The sequence below is a fragment of the Hevea brasiliensis genome, chromosome 2 (genome assembly GCF_030052815.1).
Source record: "Hevea brasiliensis isolate MT/VB/25A 57/8 chromosome 2, ASM3005281v1, whole genome shotgun sequence".
NCBI lineage: Eukaryota > Viridiplantae > Streptophyta > Magnoliopsida > Malpighiales > Euphorbiaceae > Hevea > Hevea brasiliensis.
The window spans coordinates 101,343,271-101,359,650 of NC_079494.1; the positions used below are offsets into that span (position 1 = coordinate 101,343,271).

General features: G+C 33.4%; 1 protein-coding gene across 3 annotated transcripts; it reads left to right on the forward strand.

Annotated features, from left to right (window-relative positions):
- The first annotated feature begins 6,415 nt into the window (after positions 1-6,415).
- On the forward strand, positions 6,416-15,902 carry LOC110672924 (LEAF RUST 10 DISEASE-RESISTANCE LOCUS RECEPTOR-LIKE PROTEIN KINASE-like 1.2). 3 transcript variants are annotated; one of them, XM_058136525.1, is made up of 4 exons: positions 6,416-7,203; positions 14,216-14,251; positions 14,391-14,645; positions 14,717-15,902. In XM_058136525.1, exons 1-4 carry the CDS (start codon positions 6,444-6,446, stop codon positions 15,646-15,648), a joined length of 1,983 nt encoding a protein of 660 aa, XP_057992508.1. In that variant the 5' UTR covers positions 6,416-6,443; the 3' UTR covers positions 15,649-15,902. The 3 variants fall into 3 exon arrangements, with proteins under 3 accessions (XP_057992508.1, XP_057992511.1, XP_057992502.1); XM_058136528.1 differs by lacking the exon at positions 6,416-7,203 and adding an exon at positions 9,769-10,935; XM_058136519.1 differs by lacking the exon at positions 6,416-7,203 and adding an exon at positions 12,157-13,095.
- Positions 15,903-16,380: the final 478 nt, after the last annotated feature.

Here is a 16,380-nt window from a genome sequence, read left to right on the forward strand (position 1 = left end):
TTATTTACAGAATGGTTCAAGAAGTTTATCTACAAAAGTTTCTTGAACCCATAGAGAAATTTTTTGAATTATTGAGTAAAAAAAAAAAATTATCAATCTGCTTTAGGATGCAGTAGATACTTACTAGGATATTGCAAATTAGATATCACGACCCAACTCTATGGGCCTGATCAACACTAAAACTTGTGCTAGCATGAAGCCCCTAAAGCCTGTAGTAACCTTTATTGCTCCCAAACCCATGATCACACCAAAATTAAGGCCCAACATGTAACAAAATAAAATAAAATATTATAAAGTTATTTAGGCCAACTCAAACCAATAACTATTAGAAATCCATGAGTAGGGGAGCCCAACTCAACCTAACATGCACAAACTATTTAATTTTCATTAATTAATATAATACATATATATTGGTGTCATAACAAAGTTCTAATAATTAAGCAAGTAGATAAATAAATAAACTCAATAAAAACTAATAACTAAGAAACATCACAAGCTGCGGAGGAAAATGCAGGTCAAACTCAAAAAAAAAAAAAAAAATACTACGCCTATAACATAGAAAAAAAATATTTGAACAAAAATGAGTGTTTAATTTATAGAGTTTAGATATTGATTATAGATGCAATTTCTATAACTACCTAAAAGTAGTACAATCCTATTGTGAAATGCACATACACAGGAAGATAATTTGGAGCAATGCATACATTCAGTGTATCAAGTCAATACATAAATAAGGGAGCTAATCCCCTATATAGCTTTCTCAGTCCAAATCCCACTAGCGAGCTCAACTCAAGCCGAACTTTCTCTTAAATCCATGTATGGGAGTCAGTGAGATCAACTCAAAGTGTGCCTTACCCTAACTTTTCATATTCATAAGAATCGGGTTCCAGCGAAACTAGCTCAAGCCGTGACTACCCGTTAAATCCATATTCATCATATACAGTGTATATATAACACACACAGAGCTTCAAATTATTCTCAGGGCGGCAATCACAGACAAATACTACAGTTAAATATGTAGCAATCAGAATGTTCCTAATATATATATACTACTATTTATATGCATAATTAAATATCTATAAAATGCATGAGCATGCTAGATATATAGTTAATATTGAAATTATGAAAATAATCAATATTTAACTCACAGACTAATTGACTCGACTACAGCTAGTCTGGCTAGAAGGAGAAAATGGCTAGCCAGATCACCTATACAAACACATTGACCTCTATCAATCTATTGACAAAATTAACTAATTAATTTAATTTATAGAAATAAGAATAAATCCTTAGGTCATGTCGAAATTTCGGCAAAGTCTTCCCTACAACTAGACCTAACATTTGTAAGAAAACTCAGCAAAAAGCAACACACAAGGCCTCAGGCCTACAACAACAACATCACATGCCCATCTGGAGCCTACAGGAACATAATCTAAGTCCAATTATCTAAACTCTAGCTTGGGTCACTAACTCCTCTACGGTCTAAATAATTATTTTTAGCACTTTAAAAATTATACAAATATTCCTGGAGGTCCTCTACCTAATTCTTGTATTAATTAAATATATTTTACTTAATTTTACTCAACTAAAAATATTTTACATATTTAACCAGCTAGCTTAAATCAAGGCAAAAACTACACAATCTGAGTTAGGGATTACCTTTGCAATTTCTACTATCTGGAATGCATCTGGAGCATTTAAAACACTGGAAATGACTATAAACATAACTACCCTTCAGAATAGCTCACTGGGTGTCTAGACCAAGCCGAAAACTCGATCCCAAGTGCCAGTGAGTCATTACCAATTCGATTACACCTAAAAGAAACCCATAAATTATTAATAATTATCATATAATTATATTTAATTTACAGGCATAAAAAAAGCTCGAAAATCTCACCGAGTAATTTGGATCTTTTGATGATCGCCTTTTCCAAACAATGTTTAATCGGAACGGGATTAGTTTCATCTTGAAAGTTTCATCACTCTGAGCTCAATGATGGCCTCGGATCTTCGATCCAATGGTCGAATTGACTGGAATTGGCCCCATAAGTTTCTACCTACACCTTTCTCTCTCTTCTCTCCCTTACTAGAAAACTCCATAAAATTCGGCGAGAGAGGTAGGAAAAGGAAGCTAGGGGCATAGGGGTTCAAGCACTACTGTCCTCGTGGTGATTCAACGTTGGAAACTACAAAAACAGCATTGAAAAACGTTGTACCCATGTTGTAGTTCTTCCTCCTTCTGCCGCTATAGCTCATCGTTCATCCACCAAGGGGTATCACTGGTGGCTACTGGAGGGGTGAGGCATCGTCTAGAACCTTGCCGGCATCGATGCCAAGCTTGCCAAAGGGAAAGACAAGGGAGAGAAAGGAGAGTAGAAGTGAGAGAAGATGGGGGTGGGGGTGGGGAAGGAGGTCTAAAATTTTTAAGTTTTTTTTTTTTACTTTTAATTTCAATTAGGTCCCTATACTTTTCAAAAGCTTTTCAATTGAGTCCAAAACTTTTCAATCAAGCCCTACCTTTTTTTCTAATAATAATAATAATGACGATGATGATGATGATAAGGAGGAGGAGGAGGAGAACCCTGTGATTTAAGTGAACATTTAAAACTATACAAATAAAAATATTATAAAATTGTAAAATTAGACAATATTAAAATATTATTAAAATTTATAAAATTTTATATTTAAAAAAAATTAGATTATTACATTATATATGCAGGATTGTTGATGAGGGCCCAATGGAGTAGAAGATCTTCATGCATGGCTTTGGCTAGATTTATATTAGAGGCAAATTATAGTTTAATCTTTTTTTTTAATCTATTTTTAAAAGTTAAAAAGCTTATTTATTCTCAAAATTGTAAAAGAGCTTATTTGATCTACTTTTAAAATTTAAATGACTTATTTGATCTTTTTTAAAACTTGAATAGCTTGTTTAGATCCTGAAACACTTTAAGAACTTGTATGACTATTAGCGTATACTTTAAAGGTTAAAATAAGCCTTTTGCCTTTTACAATTCTACCCATCCTTTTTTTTTTAACAATTACACCTCAAGAAAAAAAAAATTAATTGCACCCTGCCGTTAATGAGGCCATTAACCACAGTGTACAATAATTTAATGTCAAAAGGTTAATGTGTAATTTTTTTTTTTATTAAAAAGGATAGGCTACAATTACAAAAATTATAAATACATTTTAATTTATGATACACTAAATAATTCTAATTTAGTAAAAAAAAAAAAATCTAGAACATTCTTAGGAAGGAACAATGGATGCTTGTAGATTTATTAACTAAGCACTTTGTCTAATAGCTTTCTATAAGGAATATATTTCACATGAACAACATAGAAGAAACAATTGTGCAGTAACTTTCTAATCAAAGAAAGTAACTCTCTCTGGTTTTTATTTAGAGAAAGTACCTCTCCTCTTTCTTTCGTTTTTTTGGATTTAGGAGCAATTGGCTCCTTTATTCTACCGACATTCCCCTGCCCCTTCTTTGTGGGGGGCTCTTCCCTGACTAGTAATGTGGGTTTTTCATCTTCCCTTTATAGAGATAGGGCTATAAATATTGTTTTATCCATGTGTTTGGTTTCATAGATATAGGTTCTTTGAGAGAGGGTGCTTGCATGAGGATTCGTGTGTTTGGTTTTCTTGTTACGGTATTTCTCTAAACAGCTGCAAGCGTTTAAGGGGTGCTATTAGTAGTCGGCATGAGCTTATGTTTCTCTGTTGGCATGGGAATGTGTCTGTCCGATTGGTAGCTCATAAGGTTATGACTGTTATTGATGTTGATGAGTCCCACCACAACTATCCTTACTATTTTGGTGTTGTCTTGATGCCCCACGATTCTTCGAAGGTGGTCGAAGAGCCTACCCTTTGGGGTTTCATGGTACGAAGGTTGGGTCTTTCTTCCTTAGCCTTCATCAGGCTCATGGCTTCTTTGTTCTTTCCATAAAAGACTATGTGTCTGTTTAGCATGTTTAGAGAGTCAAAACTGATTTTCTGAATAAAAATATCATTTTATATACTATTAAAAAAATAATTTAAAAAAATTTATTTTATTGTTTTAATATTTTTAAGACTAAAATTTATTAAATTTGATGCCAAATAGACTTTACATCACTTGGTGCTTGTCTTCTACAAGGAGAGGTGGAGATGTGGTAGCGTTGGAAGACTAGAGAGCTGCATAATTCTCCCGTTGCTACCTAGGGTGAGCTTGGGCTCTGTATTGGGAATGAGTAGCGTAGGCTTTTCTCTTTTTTTATGGGCCTTGCTATGAGGTAGCCTGAAAAAAAAAAAAAAAAAAATATATATATATATATATATATATATATAAAGACATATTCTTTACTCCTGCATCTCCTTTAATCCTGACTCTGGTTGACAGATTTTGACTATGAATTCAAAAGAATCAAAACCACGCACGTTCTAACCTAAATACAATGGGCTCAAATAAATTTATTTTGCTTTTCTGACATAATTATCTATTTATAATTAGAGGGTCCTAAGCTCTTATGTACGATAGGCATGGACTTACCAAATCTTTTTCTTCTCAAGATTCTCTTTTGTTTTTGTTTTCCCACTGCCATTAGGAACAAAACAGGAACTTGTACAAGTTTATGAAATTTATTAATCTTGTAAATTGCAAGTTGCAAGCACTTTCTTCCTTCGCATTCACATGCATCAAGCAAATAATTACCTAAAATCTTTCCTTTTTAATTTCTTTTAATTACTTTCCCTTTTAATTTTTGAAATGATCTTTTCAATTTCAATAAATTGAGTCCATTGTTAGCGCATGATTTCTATTTTCAACTTTAATCAACCTAGCATAGGCACGAATTCTTCAAGTCAATTCGTTTTCGTTTCAGTATGTACTTAAATCAATTGTTAATCGACTAATTATTAGAAATTTGCTTAATTATTACTAAATTTCAAATTTTATTTTAATGATATTAATTTTAAATTTTCAAATTTATTTTTTAAAAAATAATTTATATATAAATGTTATTTTTCATAAAAATTATTTTCTAATAAGAAAATATTTTTTTTATAAAAATATATTTTCTAAATGATAATATTAAATTAATTATATTTGTTTTTATTATGTATACGTTTAAATAAAATTGTCAAAATATATAAGTTAAATTAGTTTTTTTTTTAATTAGAAAAATATTTTTTTAATTTATTTTTTAAAATATTTTAAATATTAAAAAATAAAAAATATATTTTTTATTAAATAAATGAAGTTTAAATAACTTTTTATTTATTTTTAAAATATTATTTCACCTATTATATATTTAACTAAAAATCCAATTTTTTAAAAACAAAGATGGTGCAGGGCGAATGACCGTACTAGGGTAACTCAGAAACAAAAAATACCAGAATGGGCTAACAACTCAAAAAATTACGAAGAGGGGGCGGGTGTCAGTGGTTAGCACCTGGGACGCTAATCAAAATAGCGCCCGAACTCGGGACGCTGTTCAAAATAGCGTCTGAACAAGGGACGCTATTCATAATAGCATCCGAAGTTCGGACGCCATTTTGATTAGCGTCCGGATGTAGCCACCTGCAACAGCTCCTGCATGCACCCCTGCACGCACCCCTGCAGATGGAATATACCTCCGAATGCTAATTATATTAGCATCTTGTAGCTCCGGACGCTAATATAATTAGCATCTTTGTCCGTGGCGTGCAGCATGTCCGGTCTCGTCCCAAGTTCCTGTCCCAAGTCCAATCTGTTTGGGACGCTAATATGATTAGCGTGTTTAGCGTGTTTTGGGAATGTTTCAGCTGCATGGGTTGCATGGGGGAGAGGCGCTCTGGGACGCTACTATAAGTAGCGTTTTGCTCGCTGGGACGCAGGAACGCTATTCAAAATAGTGTCCTCACGTCAAAACGCTATTTTAAATAGCGTTTTTAAGTCAGGACGCTATTTTGAATAGCTTTTTCTTCGGGACGCTATTTTAAATAGCATTTATATGTTGGGACGCTATTTTTATCAACGTTTTTGTGTTTCCTCACACCTTTCCCGTAATTTTTCAACATTCTAACCCATTTCAGTATATTATTTTTTAAATTAGTCCTGTACGGTCAATTACCCGACGGTGCAGGCGTAGTTTATATTATTTAATAATGAAAGGAACGTGGAGGCCACGCGTCTTTTGATATTTTAATGCAACTTGAATTAAAGTAACTATTATTTTATGTCCAAGTTGAAGAGAATCATTTCAATGCAACTTTTCTCGATACATATCCTCTTTCCATTGAAGTTTCGCACATAGATTTTAGAATTCTGATTTTACAAATTTACCCCTATTTGAACAAGCTTTCTCTTCAAATATTATACATAGGAAGGACAATCATGTAATTTCACATAACTTGATCTCTTATAAAACTACACTTTGACTAACACCATTTCTCATTCTATTTCAAAACAGTATACCACCATGTCAAAACCTCAATACCGTTGTTTCTTCCTTGTTCTCTTTATCTTCTTCTTTTTCTTTTTCATGAATTCTTATTGCGATGACTCTGCTCTAATCCCATCGAAATGCTCAACCCATGATTGCGGTAATGGTGTAGCCATTGAATATCCATTTTGGTATATGGATGTCAATAGCTCTGATGAAGTTTGTGGGTATCCTGAATTTGGTCTTTCATGTTCTGGTGATGAGCCTATTCTTAAATTGCCAAAAGACACTTATTACGTGAAGAATATAAACTACACAAATTCTACCATTGCTCTGGTAGACATTGATGTCACTGGCCAAACATGCCCTAGAGCACGTCACAACCTTACTTTAGAAAACCTCCCACTAGGTTACACAAATTTAGATTTGAACCTCAGTTTTTATTTTAATTGCACTTCCAGTCCTTTTTCTTATTCAGTCTCTGCCATAGGGTGTTTGGAATTTAGTACGAAGCAGTCTTATGTCAGTATGACGGAGAATCAGATAAACGACGTGGATTGGATTGGAAAGTGTGAGGAGAAAGTGGTGGCGACAGTGATGAGGACGGAGATTACAACTAATGGTTTGATTAGTGAGTTCGGTGGAGCTATGAACAATGGATTCATGCTGGATTGGAGGACTGTTAAGGGTTGCGGTAGTTGTGAGGACTCCGGTGGATTCTGTGGGTACAACAAGACGGCAGCAGAGTTCAAGTGTTTTTGTCGCGATGGGACTGTACATAGCAACCGATGTAAAGGTATGTCCATTTTTGTATTTTTGGTTTATTTATTTATTTATTTAAATTTCATTTAGAGAACACTAATTGACCAAGTTGGTACCATAAGTCTTAAGAAAAATTATTATCAAGTGGTAATATATTTTAAATAAAAAAAATGCATGTGATTGAGCTTCAATCTTCTGAAAATGGAAATAAAATAAAATAAAATATGAATTTAATAGCAGCCATTTAATGTAATGGATATGAAAAAGAAAATTATTGACTATTTTATGCATGCATTTAGACCAAAATTCTAAATTTTAAATTACTATTTTTATTTTTTCTTGTTTGTTTATAATAATATCCCATGCTACATTTTCACTAAAAAAATAAAATGTTAATTTAGCTTCTATATTTATTGAATAAGTTTAATTTTATTTTTTTTTAATTTGTTATTTAAATTAAATTAGTGGTTTCGACTTAAACTTAATTTAATCTAAAAAATTAAAATTTAATGACTAAATTTTTTAATTTATTTATTTAAATTAAAAATTAAAAAATTTAATTTTTTAATTTTTAAAAATAAGAAATTTAGACTCTTTTCGGTGATTTTCAATTTTTTATTTTTTCTTTAGGAACATAAAAAACAAACACAAACACGCTCGGTTACTCTCCTCCCTCCAACTGTCATGTCCATGCCTCCCTCTAAACAACTATTGCCAAAAGTTCAATTTAATTTTCTATTTTTTCACATTTAATTTTAATATAATAATTAGTATGTTTAAATTTTTCGACCAAATTATTTAATTTCCATAATTTATAGTTTCCCATATGACTTTTTCATATTTACATATATATAATCATTTACAAGAAAGAAATAACATATAAAAACAGCTTCTAAAAAACTAATTAAAAAAAAACTAAAAATATTTTTTGATTTTCAAAACGTAAAAAAAAAAAAAAAAAAAAAAACTAAGAGTAATATCAAACATACTCTTAATTTCATGATTTTTTTTAATTTTTAAATTAAATTAAGTTTAAATTGAAATTGCTAAATTAAAATAGACAAAATGTTGGAAAATAATTTAAATTAAACTTTTCTAATAAATATAAGGGTGTAATTGAGTTTTAAGAAAAAAAAAAAATTAACTTTGAGAATAATGTTAAGTATCTCTTTCAGATTTCATCCTATAATAGATCTTTCAGTGGTACAATTAGTATAATAGGATTTTGTTTTATGTTTTTGGAACCAAACTGATCTCTAAGTACAAGAAAATAGTTTATATATATATATATATATATATATATATATATATATATATATATATAATTGACTTCAAGTTAAAGTTGACTGTATTAGCTGTAAAATGATAATAAAAATTGAATTTTTTTTTTTGAGGTTGATAATAAAAAACTTTGATATTAAAATTTTGTAATTAAAATTATTTCATAATATTATTAAATTAGTATCTTATTTATCAATGAGGTTTAACTCAATGATAATAAAGTTGTCTGCAAGAATATAAAGTTATTGTATTAAAAATAATTAGTATCTTAATTCATCACTAACTTTGACTAGGTCAACACCTTATGAGAAGCATAATTAACCAAACCATAAACTCAATAGCAATAATTGAGAACTATTTACTCTTATGATGTATTTGGTAAAAAGTTAAAAAATTGAGAACTAAATATTTTTTTTTTTTTTTGTAAGTTTTAACCTTTAAAATGTGTTTTGTAGAATGTTAAAAAATTAAGGGCTAAATGTTACTCATAATCTAATCCATAAGATTAATATTTAACTCCTCAAAGGGAGTAAGTATTAATTAGGTGAAACGTTAATTAGAGATTAAAAGTTATAAAGGTAATAATCACTCCTTATTAATTTAATACCAAACGTCACTTTAAAGAGGATAATTATTAACCTAAGTTTTAACGTTAATATTTAACCCTCAAGAAGACATAAATATTAATAAGATAAAAAGTTAACACAATCTCTATAAATATCAAAGTAACATTAATAAGGGATTAAAAGTTAGTAATAAATATTAATGAGGTGAAAAGTTAACATAATCTATTAAAATATCCAAATAATATTAATAAAATATTAAAAATTAGAATAATAATTATTCATTATTTAATCTCATACTAAACACCTTTAGCATTAAATCACAAATATTAGGTACCTTTTTGGGGAAACAACCAGCCAGAGTATTGTAGGCACCCAAACCCAGCCTTCAAAATTAACTGCAAGCAAAGGAGTAGCAATTTTAGATATCATGTCCCTTAAGTATCATGTCATTTCAATCAATCCAGATATTTTAATACTGAGAATTGCAGTACTAGATCTTTTGCATAGCATTTGTCCTCGTCAATACTTCGATCTCCATTAGTCAGATTTTATCATTCTTGGTAATTAGCAATTATCAGTAAATTAAGGTCAGCTGTAGAAAATTTCAATTTTGATGACCAAGTCCTAGTCATGGGGGTAATGTGAAAGTGTGATATTCAAAACTAGACATTATATAGAAAATTAAAGGCTTATCATTAGCAATTTTGGCTTTTCAAATTCACAGCTTTTGTAATGGACGCAGAGATTATTCAGAATGGAAATACATGGAAAATGCTGGCAACTAAAGCCTGGCAAGTTTATGCATGAACTATACATAAGCAATTTCCTGGTAGCTTCAAATGCTCAAAATTTTGGAAATACAAGCGTATGGAATTGCTCTACTTCTATCGCCCGCCGTTATCTTCTACCAAAAAAAAATCTTGAATAGTTATTGTACCTATACTCAAAAGTCTTGGTCAAATTCCATCTCTATCTCCCAAGCACAATTCACAATTTCCAAAGCTACACATTTCTTGTTACTTGGTTTACATTATATTAAAGGAAGGAGCAGTAGAACAGCCTTCCTATCTCTTTCATTTCTTTGAAAAATGATAGTTTAGATTGATTTAACAATATATTACCGATCAAAAACACCTTCTATTACCAATTCTTCTCTTCTTCATCTTCTTTTGAGGAAGGAAAAAACATGGTTGCCCATGTCTTCCTGCTGCCCCATGTAGTACATTCCATCTTCACCCTCTTCTTTCTCTTAAGCTTTGTTACGCCATCTTGTTGTGAAGGCGATCAGGATTTTTCTGAGTGCTTAAAACCATTCCACTGTGGACTCCTGTCAAATCTTAGTTATCCTTTCTGGGATGATAGCCGATCTGAAATCTGTGGTTTTCTAGGGTTGAAGCTCCGGTGCCAAGAAGGTAAGCGCCCTGTTATATCTATAAATAATGAAGAATTTTTTGTAAAGTCCGTAGATCAACCCCAACATGTGATGACCATTGCTCTATGGGAGACTGTTTGTCCTCTTGATAATGTCTCCCAATTTCCTGACACAAGTCTAAACGAGACTCCATTCAGCTATGTGCCAGCGTTTGAAGACATAACTCTATTCTACAATTGCACAAACCAGATAACGATGATACCGGATGCATACAGAGTTTCATGTGGAGAAAATGGTCCACGGAATGCATTTTATGCAACTGATGATGCGTCTTTTAGGGGCCAAGACCTCCCAGATTGTAACACCAGTGTGAAGGCTTCAGTTCCAAGTCGAGAACTTATCCGTGGATTGGAAAATTTAACTAGAGTTTTGATAGAAGGGTTTAATGTAACCTACAAGTTTAATCATTCCTGCGGCGCCGACCCTTCTCCGACCCTTTTTGAATGCCTTTGCCGTGAGAAACCCGATCGTGCTGGGTGTCCAAAAGGTACGACAAATATTATTATCCCCTCTAAAAACGTTGTGTTTTTCTTAGCCATGGGATACTGAATCGAGCACGAATTGGTGGTAGTTCGGTAATATGTGCGTGTGGGATAGGATAAGCATTGAGGACTTCCCCTCTAGGTCAAAACGCCAGGGCATTGCATATCCTATTTGAAAATGGTATTCGTCTCGTTTGGTTGTTTACCGTATTTCATTCTCACCTTACGTATCAGCACACTAATATAGAGAAATTAAAGCAATTTTAGAATAGAGATTGCATCTTTACAATTTTGGTCTTTAATTTATTTATTTATTTATTTTTGTTTTATTATGAGATTTGCAGATTTTTTTTTTTTTTTTTTTAATGAAAGGGCAGTAAAAGATGGGTGCCGATAACATACTTCAGACCTCTTATCTTGGCCTTAATGGGCCACTGATGAGTCTTTGTGGCAGCATACCAAGCGAAACTTCCCGCTTGTTGCCAGAGCAAAATTAATTCTATGGTCAATGGCTTTGATTACGTCTTTATATATCAGAAATTTTTTAAAGAAAAAGAAAAAGAATTGAGTGTCTTGTTTGCATTCCACGTATACTTTGAATTTTCAATCTGTCAACGGCCTATGCGAGAATGAACCTGGAATCTAGCTTGACCCAGGGCCCTACCTTCTTTCCTAGCCTGGGACATAAGATTTTCTCATTCGGCCTGGCTCCCTGCCTTGGGCCTTAAGCCTGCATGCCCATTCCCAGGTTGCAACTTAAGGGTATCAGTCATTTTATTGCAAATTCCATCATTTCCGTAAAGTTGGCAAATGGAAAATGGATGTTCTTTTTCCAAAATTTTCGGTTCAATCAACTCCCCACTCTGCTATTTTTGGGTAATCCATAGCCATATGTAATAGTGGGTATAAATGGACCATCTCCATTTTCTCTGCCAAAAATTTTTATTTTCATGTCACAGTCTGATAGAAACATTATTTCCGTTCAAATTTCCTCCCCTTTGAAATCAAACCCTTGCCCTGATGATGTTGAGCAGTTGGCCAGTCACACTTATCCTCCTCATGAAGTAGGTAGTCACCGTCCAGCCCTGACTCCGAATTTCCTCCAAGATTCTAGTAATTCCACGCTATACTTGGCGGTAGCCAATACTATGGTCCACAGGCCCAGCAGTTCCCACTTGATATGAGCCAGCCGTCCTTCCAAAGTTGTCTTTGCTATTGCTTGAACCAGTCGTTTTGTGTCTTTTACTATTCCTTGTCAATCTCTAATCATAAATCAAAACAAAAGAAATTGCTTGCAATTTCCAGCCTCTTAAAACCAAACTTCGTAGACTGTCCACCGAATGCTTTTCTCCTTTTCCTCTTCATTCTTCTGCTCCAAATGGATACGCTCTATTTCTTCATATCCCACAAACCTGTTTTCACTTGTTTCACTGCTGTCTTCTTCTTCTTCTTCTTCTTCTTCTTCTTCAACACTTTGGCCGAGCAATCCTTGACATCTGATCAAAAGTTCCAGGCATGTGCACCAATAACCTGGGGCAAAGGCCCCAAAATAAGCTACCCCTTTTTCTTATCTAACTTTCAAGACGCCTTCTGTGGCTACCCAAATTTCCACATCACTTGTAAGCATGAATACCCAGTTCTCGGAATCTCCAATGGTGATTATATCATTAAAGATATTTTCTATAACAATCAGACCTTCCTCGTAGCTAGTGCTGTGGCCTATGAGGAGGACACATGTCCAACTCCTTTGCATAATTTGACCCTCGATCTAACTCCCTTTAATATTAGTCCTGATTATTTTGATTTTTACTTCTTGTACAATTGTACCTCAAAGCCTCCAAAGTACCTTACATATCCCATAAGATGTGCTACCAATTCTACTGTTTATTCGTTTGCTGGGTTTCACATTGAAAAATTGGAGATATCCTCTAACTATTCTTTGGATTCATGCAACTACTTTGTTAATGCTCCTTTGCACACCGGCAGTGATTTGTGTAGTTTGTTTCATAAGAATTATACTGAAATTTTGAAGATGGGGTTCCTCTTGAATTGGACTGCGCATACTTGCAGCACCTGTGAGGGAAGTGGTGGTCGCTGTGGATTTGAGAATCATGAATTTGTTTGTTTTTGTCATGATCGGACTCATCTTAATTCCTGTGATGACGGTAACTCTTCATGAAATTCAAATTCTTTTAATCAGCATATAATTTTCATGATTCGTTTCAGAATATATTAGCTTACAGTCTGGGGAATTTTCTCATGCTTTCTCCCTTTTCTTGGCTATTAAAGTCAAATCAGTGCATGATTCACTTTTCTTTGTGTTTAGGATATTACATAGTTTGGATTATATGGTTACGAGATGATTCTATATTGACAGTAAAATGCATATTGTCGAGTCAATCCATGCCAAGGATACAACTCTTTAGAAAGTTAGGAAGTTTAGTGTTGGATAGGCTTGTTTCTGCATACTGCAAGTTAATTTCTACTTTTTTTTTTCCTCTTCACCACTTCAAAGAGAAGAGCTAGTCACTCTCAAGTAGTAGTTGCACTAATGTTAAATTCAAAATTGGAGCTTTGAGGAAAAAATCCATTTCATTTGAATGGTTAAAACATCATCACATTAACACATTTTTTTTGTCCATAGGTATCTTTCAATCTCTTCCTAACATGTTGAAAATTGTCTGATATTACCCTATTAAATGCATTTAATTTATCAACCATATTCAATTCTTTTTCTGCGTGCAAAAGTTTTGCTTTAATTAAATCGTGTTGCCTTCCATCTTGCCAGCAATAAAATTTAGTCTACAAAATTGTTGTGACCTGGTAACAACAAGGATGTTTGGGAGATGAGAAAGAGAGGGAAAGTGAGTGAGAAAGAGAAGAAAGGAGAGATTGGAAACAGGAAAAACAGAGAATTTAATGAAAGAATAGATTTCAGTTATTGTATTTCATTCACTGTTTGAATAGCACTTGATTTCTTCTATTTATCAGCTAATTAGTAACTACTATTAACTAACTTAAAACAGAAATGATGGGTAATGGTGGGTAACTAACTTTAACCAACACTTTCAATAGCAGCAGATCCTAACAAATTATGCTATCAACATGAGTTACAATGAAGTATTCTAATTGAAAAATGCAAGAGACATGAATGAGAACAGCATTGGACCAATTCAATTTCTGTAAATATACTTGTCTTGGTCTTACACTAAACTAAAGAATTTCAGTATTTTCAATTCTATGAATGTTCTAACACCTCATTGCTGCATATTTTCTTTGTTGCAGACAATAATCCGAATGTGCCAGCGAAAGTTGGTATAGGTAAGATGCTTCCGCTGGTCTCTTTTCTTCATTACTCTTTGTATGCATTTTTCACTTCATGTCTAAATGAAATTGAAGTTTCTTCCACACCAAACTGTGTCATTTGGAATGCTTATCACACCCTATCTTCTTTTCTCAGGTGTTGGGGCTTTTCTTGGTGGAGTCATAGCCTGTGTAATTGTCTTCATCTATCTACGTCGCAGGAGAAAACCATATGCTCCATCTTCCTTTGTCTCTAAAAGCACCACATCAGACTTCTCAAAGTCAGATATTGAGAAAGGAGAGCATTACTTTGCGGTCCATCTCTTTAGCTATTCTGAGCTTGAAGAGGCCACTAACAATTTTGATTCTGCCAAGGAACTTGGAGATGGAGGTTTTGGCACGGTATATTATGGTAAGAACACACAATCATTAAGCAATTATTATTTGAATGAACAATTTATTAAAAATTTTCTTGCCACTTAGGAAAACTCCGAGATGGGCGTGCTGTTGCAGTCAAACGCTTGTATGAGAACAATTACAAGAGAGTTGAGCAGTTTATGAATGAAGTTGATATCCTAACTCGCTTGCACCATCAACATCTTGTCTCACTATATGGGTGCACCTCTCGCCACTGCCGTGAGCTCCTACTTGTATACGAGTACATTCCCAATGGCACAGTTGCTGATCATCTTCATGGAGAAAGGGCTAAGCCTGGTGCACTCCCATGGTGTACTCGAATTAAAATTGCTGTAGAGACTGCTAGTGCATTGGCATATCTACATGCTTCAGATATCATCCATCGTGATGTGAAAACCAACAACATTCTTCTTGACAACAATTTTTGTGTTAAAGTTGCAGATTTTGGATTGTCTCGCTTCTTTCCAATGGATGTTACTCATGTTTCAACTGCTCCACAAGGAACTCCTGGTTATGTTGATCCAGAGTATCATGAATGCTATCAGCTGACTGACAAGAGTGATGTCTATAGTTTTGGGGTGGTCTTGGTTGAGCTTATATCATCCATGCCTGCCGTTGATATCACTAGGCATCGCCATGAGATTAATTTGTCCAACATGGCAATCAATAAGATACAAAGCGACGCATTGGATGAACTTGTAGACCATAATCTTGGGTTTGAATCAGATAATACTGCAAGGGGAATGATAACTGCAGTGGCAGAGTTGGCATTTCAATGTCTGCAAAGCGCAAAGGAGTTGAGACCATCTATGGAACAAGTGTTAGAGACTCTAAAGGAGATACAAAATAAGGACTATGATATAGAAAAAAAGACACAGGAGACGGATATTCCATCAGATGATGTTGGGTTGTTGAAGAGTGGTCAGCTGCCACGTTCTCCAGATACAGTCATGATGAAATGGCTTAGCAATTCCACTACACCTAATATCAGTGGTTAAGTTTCTCTTGTTTCATCGAGTTTTCCAGTAAATAGACCGGTAGCTTTGAAGTGGCAACATACATGAGTATTTTGGAAGGGATGTACGCATGGTTTGAAAAGTCATGGTTATATTCAACTGATTTTTACCTTTGTACTATAATTGTAAGTTAAAATCAAATATTGTTTTATTCTTTATACTGATTTTACCTTAGCAACATGTTCTCTAACAATGACATTTACATTCTTAAATGCAATGTGGCCTAGCTTAGTGCAGACTAGTGTATATTCATTTCATTGCTAAATATTGATCTCCGGGACAAATCTTGATAGAAGAAAACTTCTCAAAGCTAGAATGCTTGTTTCTTGATGCTTTTCTCGCGTCATCAACATATTCTTGCTCTGAATTATAATTTATGACAGAAACATGTTTTACACCCCAAGGATGATGTTTATACTCTGAAGTAGAAATGTTATAGGGTATATAACCTGGCTTCTGATTTAAAAAATCTGCAGTGTTTGTGGATTTGTCACCGCATGCTACTGTCTAAATCACATTTTCTTTGTCTATAGTCAGATAAAAATCTGCACAAGTTCTCTGGTCGATGTCATCCTACATCATGAGGGGAAAAATAAGATTGATTTTGTATATACTGATGAAAATACAAAGTATCAGTTGAAATTTTTTGCAGGGTGCTAGCTTGTCTACCTACTAAAGCAGAGACGTTTAAGTGAACCCGAAATAAAAATCTGC

Excerpts from the sequence above, each read along its gene's own strand:
- LOC110672924 (XM_058136519.1), top strand. The coding sequence starts at position 12,309 with ATGGATACGCTCTATTTCTTCATATCCCACAAACCTGTTTTCACTTGT. Across the intron at positions 14,252-14,390 it reads GCCAGCGAAAGTTGGTATAG|GTGTTGGGGCTTTTCTTGGT; the intron begins GTAAGATGCTTC and ends TTCTTTTCTCAG. Across the intron at positions 14,646-14,716 it reads TTTTGGCACGGTATATTATG|GAAAACTCCGAGATGGGCGT; the intron begins GTAAGAACACAC and ends CTTGCCACTTAG.